General features: G+C 46.0%; 1 protein-coding gene across 7 annotated transcripts in view; it reads left to right on the top strand.

Annotated features, from left to right (window-relative positions):
- ABCC12 (ATP binding cassette subfamily C member 12) overlaps nt 1–11,142 on the top strand; it is a 95,314-nt gene extending 84,172 nt beyond the window's left edge. For 3 of the 7 annotated variants that reach the window (XM_070770517.1, XM_070770518.1, XM_070770519.1), the window contains 7 exons: nt 2,374–2,463; nt 4,102–4,291; nt 4,747–4,906; nt 6,149–6,227; nt 7,179–7,292; nt 9,718–9,882; nt 9,985–11,142. In XM_070770517.1, coding sequence (XP_070626618.1) covers nt 2,374–2,463; nt 4,102–4,291; nt 4,747–4,906; nt 6,149–6,227; nt 7,179–7,292; nt 9,718–9,882; nt 9,985–10,077 — 891 coding nt within the window. In that variant the 3' untranslated portion in view covers nt 10,078–11,142. Of the gene's footprint in view, nt 1–2,373; nt 2,464–4,101; nt 4,292–4,746; nt 4,907–6,148; nt 6,228–7,178; nt 7,293–9,717; nt 9,883–9,984 lie in introns of those variants that run through there. The other 4 variants (XM_070770516.1, XM_070770515.1, XM_070770512.1 and 1 more) reach the window with 4 other exon arrangements.
- Nucleotides 11,143–12,069: the final 927 nt, after the last annotated feature.

The following is a 12,069-nucleotide window of genomic DNA, read 5'->3' as shown; positions in this document are numbered from 1 at the left end:
GCTGCTTCACTTCAGGAAAGCAGCCAGGGAGCAGGCCTCCAGGCACACAAATCTAGTTTTAAAGGGGCTTTATCTAGGAGCCCCATTTATCCCAAAATAATTTATTCAGTTTCTTTAAAGAAGCCTCTGTGTGTGTGTGTGTGTGTGTGTGTGTGTGTGTGTGTGTGTGTATGTTGGCCTAGGGGTAGTGTCCAGCTGGGAGGAAGATGAGGAAGGGGAAGAAACGGGTCCAACAGGAGTTTTGTCAAGGCACCATCTCTCAGTCAGTCTTTGAGGGCCCCTCATACCTGGACCCTCTCTGAATTCTGCTACAGAGAACACTCTGGAAGCCCCTGCAGCACACTCTGCCTCTATCCTATCAAAAGGCTTTCATCCTTTTTCCATCTTCCAGAAACTTGTAACTCTCATTCAATACCTCTTCCCAAGCCCCTGCTGTTCACGGTCCATTCCTTTTTTGAAGTCTCTCTACCATCATTTTAATAATACTTTGGAAAAGAGGAGGAACAAAAACATATGCTCAGGACACTATGTTAAGCGAGGAAAATGGATTTTCCTTGGGTAGGCAGTTTCCCTCATTGATGGCTGATCTTATTTGTTGTTGCCTAGTAAAGTATTAAACAGATGATGTCGACTAGATTCCTGTACTTGTCTCAGCTTTCCTCAACTGAGGTCATGCTCTTGGGAGATATCACCAGCTTTCTGTGAGACTGTTTTCAAACATGCCTGTAAGGCTGGAGAACTTGCCCACAAAAAGATCTAGGGGATATGTTTCTTGCAACTGGTTTTCTTGAGCATTAGCCCCCTTTGGAGAATACAGAAAATCCAGCTTACAGAGCTTCCCTTGAGAACAGAGGCGACTCCTAGATGAATGAGAATTTGTTGTGAAGTCCCACAGAGCAGAAAGCAAATGCAAAGTAATATCACATAACATCATGGAGAGAACAAACCCTTCCTGGGGCCAGCACTGTGCTGACAAGGGGATTCTTACCCTGTGGAGGGCTGCCTGGGGCCTTGAAGAGCTGATACCCTTGATTTTTTTTTTTAACTTTTTATTTTGTATTGGAGTATAGACAATTAACAATGTTGAGATCTTTACAGGTGAACAGCGAAGGGACTTAGCCATATATTTGCATGCATCCATTCTTCCCCAAACTCGCCTCCTATCGAGGTTGCCACGTAACATTGAGCAGAGTTCCATGTGCTATACAGTGGATCCTTGTTGACTGTCCATTTTGAATATAGCAGTATGTACATGTCCATTCCAACTCTCTAACTATCCCTTCCCCACTTCCTTCGCCCTCGGCAACCATGAGCTCGTCTCTTTCTGTTGTACCTAAGTTCATTTGCTGATACCCTTAAATTTAACAACAACAACAACAAAAATGTACGTGCCTTTCTCAGGAGCAGGATTCGTTCACTCACTCACCAGATGTCCACTGAGCACCTGCCAGGAGCTGGGACCATGCCGGCTGCTGTGGGTTCAGCCGTGAACAAGCTGGGCAAGTCCATGCACTCATGAGCTTACATTCTAGTGGGATGGGATAAATAAGTGTGCAAGTAAAGAAATAAGACTTCAGAAACTGTTGAACTGTTATGAAGATAATGAAGCAGGGTAACTGGCTGTCAGTGAGGAAGCTGCATGAGACCCCATAGAGTCAAGGAAGGTCTCTGCCAGGAGGTGACTTGCGGGCTGATATCTGAACTTGACAAAGAAGGAGCCAAGGGAAGACAGAGGGAAGAGAGTTTCAGGCTGAAGGACCAGGGATTTGGCTAGGGCGTATCTGTGGGGGAACCACCATCCAAGCTGCCCAGTACACGCCTGTCCTCAAATCTCAGGTTGGCTTCTGGGGGATCCTGGCCTAAGGCGGGTGTCCTTAGCAGGCCATGGTCTAAGGCTAGATTCTCTCATGTTTGAAGCAGGCTGAGGGCTTGATGGTTTTCTTCCTTTTCTACCATCTGTGGTGATTGGGGCTTTCCGGCTGCAGGCGGGGTAATCGGGGAGGGCACAGAGGTGCAGGACCCCACAAAGTGGCTTCAACGGGTGGGCACCCAGCAGTGCAGAGGCCCCCTGGAGAACTTCTGCTTACAGGAATTCCCCACCGCTCCAATCAAGAGATCTGTGCTGGAGCGATGCTGTGGTGGGTTGACTCTGACCATCTGGAGTGCCAGGGAGGATGTAATTACCATTTGTTTCTACACACAAAGGAAGTGTTTAAGGCAAAACACCCCAACAGGAGTGTCTTTACATCTGGACCCTTGGCTGGGAGCGGAGGCCTATTTTTGTGTGGTCCTGAGTGAGACCGGAGGGTGACTCACAGCTGCCCCTGAAGGCGGAAAGGGCTCTGACTGCGGTCGCTTGTTCCCCCTCCATAGCTAAGCGGGCTGCTCCAAGTGTGCGTGCGAACGGGGACCGAGACCCAGGCCAAGTTCACCTCCGTGGAGCTGCTCAGGGAGTACATTTCGGTAAGAAATTGGGGCCAGAGGAGGAGCCAGTTAACTCTGGCAGAATTTAGGCATTTGCTCCTTTTTCACGTGTGGATTTTCTTAAAATCCGTATTTATATAGTCTAAAGTCCTTAATGCTGAGGGAGAGGTTCTTTTTAAAAATATTTCCTCAAGGGGTTTCTGTACCCAGAAAAGAGAATTCAGTGGCTTACTTTAGTTTCTAAAAATTAATATTTGGCTGACTAAATTTAAAAATCTAGTCTAACTTCTTTAAAAGCTTTTTCTGTTCCCCTTACAAATCCTGCTGTTCTTTGAAAAGCAGTCTCACCAATTCAAGCAATCACTTTTAAGGGCCTTTGAACAGCATTTGGCTCCATTTGCAAACTTAATTAAACACTTTAAAACATTTTAAACTGCATTTTAAAATTTAATGTATTCCGTTTCCTTTTTAAGTACCTCGATAATCTGATTCAACAAACAAACCTTCCTGAGGTTATATAAATCTAATAAATTAAACTTATAAATATGGAGAGCTTTAAGTTCTCATAACAATCCCAATGCAGTATATAAACAGTAAGTTTTTAAACCTAAAACCATGTTAAAATAAGTTATTCAATTATACATTTTAATTTAGAATCACAGTCTGAATGTTGTTAACATTATGAATAGTTAAAACACCAAGTATGCAGAGTTCATAAACTAAAAATATTACCATTATAATTTTGCTTCTCTTAAATACTTAAATATTACTAATTCTAAATCTTCTAGGGGTTAAAAATATTCACTGTCTAGGAATACTATTATTTTCTCAGCTAATTGTGGTTGCCTATCGACCAGCAATTTGAGCTGGTCAGCCACCCTAATGGGGATCATGGGAGTCTTATTTCTCCCTGGTTAACAGGGACTTTATAATTCAGAGGAGGGGTTGGTCTTGTAATGCAGTCACGTTACTTCACTGCTTAATTAGACTTTGCATTTCTTGGGCTCTTAAGAAACTTTAATTCCTTTTCCATGTAACTCTGAACTTGACATGCTGTGCTTCCTACTTCTAACACCGCAGTGACTCTAGCAGATAATGAAATTGTGTCTGACTGAATTCTGCTAATCTCTCAAGGCTTGGTCCGGATTGCTCATAATGCTGACACGTGCTGAGGCTCACAAGGACCAGTATGCACTGCTCCTTATATTTATTCATCCCTCTATTCACTAAGCCCTGGCCATACAACTTTTCTATTTCTCCAAGTCCTCGAGCTTGTTCTGGCCTCAGGGCCTTTGCACTAGCAGCTCTCTGTCTGGAATGAATCTTCTCATAGTTGGCATTGTCTCAGCATTCCAGGTCTTGGCTTGAATGTCACATCCTCACAGACGCCTTCCTTAACACCGTTACTTTCACTTCTTCTACCCTTTTCACCACACATACTCTGTATTCTACAGCAATAGTCTCTTTAAGTGTCTTCATTTCTCACTTCTTTTCTTGTTTTGTTATCTGAGTTCCCCATTGCAATGTGAGTTTCTGCAGTGCAGAATCCTTTTTGGTCTAGTTCACCATCTTGAATACCAGTACCTAGAACTGTGTGAATGAATGCATGAACGAATGAGTGAAATGGATGGGAAAGCAAATGACTACTAACCTGCCGTTTGTCATTCTGCTTTTCAGACCTGTGTTCCCGAACGCACTCACCGCCTCAAGGTGGGGACCTGTCCTCACGACTGGCCCAGCCACGGGGAGATAACATTCAGAGACTATCAGATGAGATACAGAGACGATTCTCCCCTTGTTCTCAACGGGCTGAACTTGAACATCCAAAGTGGGCAGACAGTTGGGATCGTTGGAAGAACAGGTTCTGGTGAGGACCAGCTCTGATTGCGTCTTTTGCAGGTTGTTTTCTTTGCATTTCCACTGGGTGTGCTAGTTACATCACACCAGAGGGTGATGTGTGTGTGTGGCGGATTGGCTGTTTTTTTCCTGAAATGTCTTTATTGTAAATTGAGATTTCAGGTTGAATGGGTGTGTATGCAGTTGGAAGTAAACACACATCAGTTTTTGAATTAATTAAGTGAGAATCATTCTGGTGAGACGAGGCCCAGAGGATGAGTCACGCGCTAACAGCCCTGCAGGGATGGGCAGGGTAATAGTGTTAGGGCAGCCAATCACCCCTGCAGAGTGGGACTTCTGTCTGTACACTCATCCGCACAGAGCCATTTTCACTGCATTAAAAATTCACTTGATTAGACAGATACTCAGATATGATGCAATGCAAACTTATGTGAGATTTGCTGCTTCTACATTTATTGTTCCCAGGCAAGTCATCCTTAGGAATGGCTTTGTTTCGTCTGGTGGAGCCCGCTGGTGGCACGATCCTCATTGATGGCGTGGATATCTGCACTGTTGATTTGGAAGACCTCAGAACCAAGCTGACTGTGATCCCCCAGGATCCTGTCCTGTTTGTAGGTACAGTAAGGTAGCTGTTTTTGATCGCTGTGCATCCCTATTTTTGGATAGTGAAATCAGAGTAACAAGAGCTTTGAGAAGTTGTCACACGGTGGCTGGCCTGGGGTTGTTCTATCTGAGGGAAGTCATGTCCTGAGATGTTCACAAGCTTTGGGGGAGCTGAGGACCAAGGCCCTGAAACCTGTGTTTCATAAACTGCATTACAAATAAGCAAGATGCTGTGTGCAGGGCGAGCAGACATCCCGGTTGACTCTGGGATGCCTGTCCAGGATTGTATCAGGTTTAGCCATGGCCTAAATCACCCCAGTTTGCACAATACAATAAACGGTTATTCTACATATGTAGCCGTCCTTTGGAAGCTCGTCAATTCACTCCCACTAAGAAGTGAACAGAGGTACTCACCTGGTGGTCCAGCGGTTAAGACTGTGCCTTGCAATGCAGGGGACTCAGGTTACATCCCCGGTTGGGGAACTAAGATCCCACAGGCTGCAGAGCCACTAAGCCCACTTGCTCTGGGGCCTGTGAGCCACAACTAGAGAGAAGACCTGACACAGCCAAATGAACAAATAAATATTAAAAGAGAGAGAGAAGTAATCAGAAGCTGCTCAAGTACAAGAAAAGTAGGGCCATCGCAACCTCTACAGGGTTCAGGATCTGTTGGCAAGGCACGGGGGAAAACCACGGTTTCTCATTTAGCCCAGTGCAGCGGTTGCCCTTCTAACAAGAGGGACCTTTTGCCGACTGGGTTCCAGCTGAAGTAGGGGGCCATATTGAGAGTTGTGTGAAAAGAAGGACATTCCGTATCTTGAAACACCAGACTCACACCCTGCACGTGAGGCGCTCACCCTCTGCGAGGCCCTGAAGCTGCTGACAAAGCTTTGCCTCTCAAGGCAGAGTGAATGCACCAGTGAGTGGAATTGCTTGCTCCCTCTCTCTGCCAAGACTCTGCACGAGGTCAGACCTGCTGTTCTGCACAGAGCCACCGAGAGGACTGAATGTGTCTCCTTGGTGCCTCGCTTGGCGGTGGTCTGCCCACCTTGGTGTGGTCTCTGCTCCCTCCCAGAGTCATGGGTCTGTGGTCTCTCGGCCTGAGGTTTGTGTTTCATGGACCACTGTCCCAGGCTAAGCACTGCCCTTGTTGCCACGGCGTCATCACTTACCTCCTCTGCTCTTCCCCTCGTGCTGTGGAAAATATGCTCTTCCATCCGCTCATCCTCAGAAACTCAGTTTCCTCTCCTTTCCTTCACTGCAGGTACAACTTGGACCCGTTTGAGAGTCACAGTGATGAGATGCTCTGGCAGGTTCTGGAGAGAACATTCATGAGAGACACAGTAGGTCACTGGGGCTGTCCAGGACACATCCATTTCCTAGCCCCAGTGCCCCAAATACCTGGTCCGGGTTTAAATTTGGCTAGTTGTTTGCTGGTACCACATATGTTGATCCTTATCACTCCTTGTTAAGAGTTGCAATAGACTATTTATTAGGCCAGTTCAATGGCCTAAATAGAGTCAAGAGCTCTACCTGCAGTATCTCAGTTGGTCCTGACCACAACCCTCTGAGGTTGGTACTCCTACCCTCACTTTTAGAGATGCAGCCCTTAAGACTCAGGGTAGTAAGCTCTGAGTGGCAGAATGGAGACTTGAACTTAAGGCCATCTGACTCCAGAGCAGAGGAAGTGCCAGTAGCCTCATTTGCTTACTGAAACAGATAAGCTCTGGGAAGGTGAGGGGTATGGTATGGAACGAACCATCTGTGAGACGTGGCCCTGTCCTGTATGAGCTGCGGCTGGGTCAGCAGGTGAGCATGGGCACTTCTGTAGCCCAGAGGGAATTTTTCCCTGGGACTTGGGACCAAGGTGAGCATCTCCCAAAGCCGCTTTGACTTAAAATGCTAAATAAGTCAGACCCTGTCTTACCTTTCCTTGATGACCAGAAAACACCCACCCCATCTCTGTTTTATCCGTGGAAACAGGGACGCTGAAAGCCATTTGCAGTTGTTTGTGTTTCTCTGGAGCCATCTGTGCATCATTTGTACTCTTTTGGCAAGGTGTCTACGGGGTTCTATGAATCACGCTGTGATTTTAAATTATTAATGTCTGCCTACTCCTTGGTCTCTCCCTGGTGCCTGTTCGCAATATTGAAATGATTGTTGTCTTGCGCTTTCTTTTCTGCAGTAAAATAAAGCCAGCTGATAAATGCAAGAGAAGGGGGCCATCAATATAGCGGATGCAGGACAATTTTATAGATCATCAGTACAGATATGGCATTCTCTGTGTTTTATAGATAATGAAACTCCCGGAAAAATTACAGGCAGAAGTCACAGAAAATGGAGAAAACTTCTCAGTAGGGGAACGTCAGCTGCTTTGTATGGCCCGAGCGCTTCTCCGTGATTCAAAAGTAAGGAAGCAGCACAGGAAATGGATCGGTCACATTTTTGATATTCCCTGCAGCGCCGCTCAATCCAGGGGACAGAGCCACGTGTTTGTCTTTCAGCAAAGAGAGAGGAATTGGTCCATTTAAAAACCGATCACTTTTCTTAAGACAAAGTTGTGAAGGGTAAAAATTGAAAAATAACAGCTATTTACAGCAATAACACCTGCCTCCCCTGGGCCTCTCCCCGGAGGGCTTGCTTAGCTATTCTTTCTGTCCTCCTAAGTGGTTTGGGTTTGAGAAATCAGCCTCTCAACATTTCCCCTTTGTCCCTGAACAAGTCTGAGGCCTGATAAACAGTACCCAGGATACTGAAAAAGGGCTTCAGTATCCCAGTCTATGAGGACTATAAAATTATGCTCATTTTTCTTAGTGACTTACTCATCTTTGCTTACTGATTTCAAGGAAAGGATTGCTGCTGCTTTAGAAATCCCATTCTCCAATCAACCAGACTTTAAAAAATACCATGAAAACAAATAAGTGGTTGCCTATTTTGTCCACTCTTAAGAAGGTATTTAAACATTAGGTAGATAATTGTAAGCGTGTTCTGTGTGTTTAAGTGTAAGTTTGCTACAATCTTCCAATTAAATTCAGTGACCCAGAGAAAATTCTGCCATAAGAAATTCAGGCTATTCCATAATGTTAAGTTGTATTTGGGCTTCCCTGGTGGCTCAGTGGTAAAGAATCCGCCTGCAATGCAGAAGACCTGGGTTCGATCCCTGGGTCTGGAAGGTCCTCTGAAGAAGGAAATGGCAACTCATTCCAGTATTCTTGCCTGGGAAATCCCGTGGACAGAGGAGCCTGGTGGGCTGCAGTCCATGAGGTCGGAAGAGTCAGACACGACTTAAGTGACTAAAGCATCACCACCAAGTTGTATCTTATGATATCCTACAAAACTGTGATAGGTAGAGGTGAACAGCCTTAGACATGGTAATTGACATGGCTTTTATTTACTATATTAAAGAATATTTTGGTAAAATTTTAACTTTATAGTAAAATCAATAATTTGAAGTGGAAAAAAAAAAGAAATCATGCCCTCTGAACCCTGATCAAAGCGTAACCCATCACATGGGCTCTCTAGCATGCTAACGGCAGAGAAGGGGGCCAATATACGTTCACTGCTGACTGTGGCCCTACAGGGTGCTGATGGGTTGTCCTTGCATTTCACATACATAATAAGGTGTCCTTTTACAGACAATGAAATAGAGGTTTGGGAAAGTTATACAATTTAGCCAAAGTCAAGAAGAGTTAGAGCTGAGCTGATCAAGTCCTCTGATTTGCAAACCAGCACTGTGGAAGGCTGGAGAAGGCAATGGCACCCCACTCCAATACTCTTGCCTGGAAAATCCCATGGATGGAGGAGCCTGGTAGGCTGCAGTCCATGGGGTCGCTAAGAATCGGACACGACTGAGCGACTTCACTTTTACTTTTCACTTTCATGCATTGGAGAAGGAAATGGCAACCCACTCCACTGTTCTTGCCTGGAGAATCCCAGGGACGGGGAGGCCTGGTGGGCTGCCGTCTATGGGGTCGCACAGGGTCGGACACGACTGAAGTGACTTAGCAACAGCAGCAACTATGGCAGGCATAATAATGCCCCGCCCCCCCTCCAAAAGATACTCGTGTCCTGATACTCAGAATCTGTGAATGTGTTACCTTATCTGGGGAAAAGGGCTTTGCAAATGTGATTAGGTCAAGGATCTTGAGATGGGGAGATTACACTGGGTTACCTTGGTGGGCCCAGTGTAATTACGCAAGTCTTTGTAAGAGAGAGGCAAGAGAGTCAGAAAGAAAGTGACGATGGAAGTAGTAGAGGTCAGAGTGATACCAGGAAGGGGTCACGAGCTAAGGAATGCAGACAACCTCTAGAAGCTGGAAAAGGCAAGAAAAACGTTTCTCCTTCTGAGCCTGCAGAAGGAATGCAGTGCTGACACTACCTTAGCTTTAGGACTTCTGACCTCTAAAAGTAAGTGTAAGATAGTGTGTGTTGTTTTGAGCCTCTGATTTGTGTGACTCTGTTACAGCAGAAACCGGAAACGAATACAAGAGCTGTTATTATGCCTCATGCTGACTCATAAGCGCAGTAGATAAAGATCATGGGGCATTTCTTCCTACTAGTTTGTGGGATTAGAATAAACCATTTATAAAAAGGTAAGTAAAGAATGTACAGTCTTGTTACTCCAGCAAGTCAATTCCCTCTGAGAAAGATAAAGGTTGTGTGACATGACTTTTTTTCTCTTGCTCTTTTTCTAACTTTCTGAGATGGATACGTAGCTCCTTACTTTTCAGCCCTTCTTCTTTTGTTTTTTAATGAATTGAGCTAAGACTGTAAGTTTCCCTCTAGGTACAGCTTTGGCTTGGTGTGACTTTCACAACGTTCCTTCCCCAACAGATCATTCTCCTGGATGAAGCCACTGCCTCCATGGACTCTAAGACTGACACTCTTGTTCAGAACACCATCAAAGATGCCTTCAAAGACTGCACTGTGTTGACCATTGCCCACCGGCTCAACACAGTCCTCAACTGTGACCGTGTCCTGGTCATGGAAAACGGGAAGGTACAGAAAGTTGGTGTCACCTCTCCAGAGGTTTTAGTGGTTTGGGCTCTATGGTGGGTAGGTTTTTTCTGACAATTTCAGCTCTTCTTCTCTGACTTCCAGGTAGTCGAGTTTGATAAGCCTGAAGTCCTTGCTGAGAAGCCAGGTTCTGCCTTTTCGATGTTACTAGCCGCAGAAAACAAAGTCCGAATATAAGAGTTCCAAAGGATGCCGTCAGCTGATTTTAGACGAAGAGGAGGCTGTGTGAGACAAGTCAGATGCGCCTATGGGGTCAGGGACCGTCATCTCAGGGGTTAGATCTGGTCCACCATCCCACCCCCTACCCCGCCCTGCCCTGCCCTGTCCCAGAGCCTGGAACACAGGAAGAGCCAGGGTGAAGGTTGCTTCCCTGCTTTGCCCAGCACATGCCTCCTGGAGGGCTTGGGTCTGGCTCTCAGTGATGAGCAGAGGCAGAAGAAGCTCATGGATTAGAAAACTGACCCTCAGTTCCTAAATCCCTCATCATCCCTCCTGTGTTCTCATCAGTACACCTCAGAGCCTGGGAATGAAAACATTGTAACTTCCAAAAAAGGTTACGAACAGAATGGGAGAATGCCTAAGGATGTACTTTGTAAAGGTTTCCTGCCTGGTTATCAGAAGGAAAAAGAAGACTTTTCTTCCCACTTCCTAGGCATATCTATTTTGAGTGTGTGACAAGAGGTAACTACACAGATCTGTAGCTTGAAAGATTGATTACAGTGTTTGGTGAAAAAATTAAAAAAAAAAATCATATTGTACGTCCCATTTGATCTATTAGAACAACCAGAGAAACAAAATGTTGGAGTTTGTCTGTAAACGACATTTTTATATCTTCTATATTGGTCATTAAAATGCAGTAGGAAATTAAACTACCCTGAAATGTTGCCTTGCAATTATTTTGCTGAAGATATTCTAGTCTTTGTACTATTTCCTCTCACAGACTCCTTTTGCTTTCTCCATTGACTCAGTAATAAACCCCCACAGTGTTTCTCAAATAAAAGGCTTTTCTTTCCAGCCTTAAGGTTTGCTACGACGGAGGCTGTAAAGACATAGTCCCAGTGGCTCAGGAGTGAGTGCTGCTAATTCATAATAACATTTGATAAGGAAAAAAAAAAAAGGAAATCCAAAGGGCTCTTGTGCAGTATTTTCCATAGTCTATCTGCTTCTTCTTCCTTAGGACTGGAGTCCCTGGCGGTGTTTCGGTGAGGTTTCTTGGACTCTCCTCCCGGTCCCCAGGCTGAGCTCTAGATGTGGCATGGGGCAGCCGTGGCCCATGAACTCCCCACCCCAAACCCTTCTTAATCTTGGTCCCGTACTTCACCCTACCCTTCCAAACAATGAGGAAGACAAGCCTGGCACATGGTGGTCAAAAGTGAGTAACAGGAGTGCTTGACACCATGAGGAAGCTCATCCTGGCAGGTACCCCGCATCTCCCTACTCCTTGGGTATATTTGCATGTTGCAGGTTTAACCTGGAGAGACTGAGATTTAGGGCAGACAGGCTATGGGCAAGCATTTCAAAGGCTAGGCTTGCGGGATGTGTCTTCAACAAGGCACTCTCCAGCTCTCTGACCAGGCCTGGGCAGGTATCTGCAGGACAGGAGGTGAAGTAAGTACAACCAGCCGCAGGTAGAGCTCCCCATCTGGTGAGCATCAGGGTCCTGGCTAAGGTAGCTGGGCAGCAACTCTGCCACAGCAAAAGGGTACACAGCAAAAAGGATGTGGTTGAAAAGTCCAGGAGTGAGGGGGCTCCTTTCGTGGGCAGCTCCATGCCGTTCAGATCTCCCTGTGAAAGGGCACAGTGCATCTTAGAATGCTCCACTGCCCCAATCTCATTCTTCCTCCATCATGGTATGTGACCTTGATCTGGGGTCATTAAACCCACATGCACTGGCCAGCTGCCTCACGCTGAGTGTAGCCTCCACCTTGATGGATGCCCAGTGACTCCCCCATGTGGCAAGCAGACCAGGCAGTTTGTGCTGGTCATGGGGATCCATGCCAGCTGCGCGATGTGGGGAGGATGCTTTGTTTTCTACCAACTCAGCACTAGCCAGACAATCAGGCTATGATCTCAGGAAGGCAGAGGGGAGCCAAGGCGATAAAGATCCCTGTGGCTTGTTCAGGTGCATTGAAAGATGAATCACCTCCTGCCGCTTGCTTCTGCCCCCGC

Source organism: Bos indicus, chromosome 18, assembly GCF_029378745.1.
Source record: "Bos indicus isolate NIAB-ARS_2022 breed Sahiwal x Tharparkar chromosome 18, NIAB-ARS_B.indTharparkar_mat_pri_1.0, whole genome shotgun sequence".
Classification (NCBI taxonomy): domain Eukaryota; kingdom Metazoa; phylum Chordata; class Mammalia; order Artiodactyla; family Bovidae; genus Bos; species Bos indicus.
This window is presented reverse-complemented; position numbering and strand designations above follow the sequence as displayed.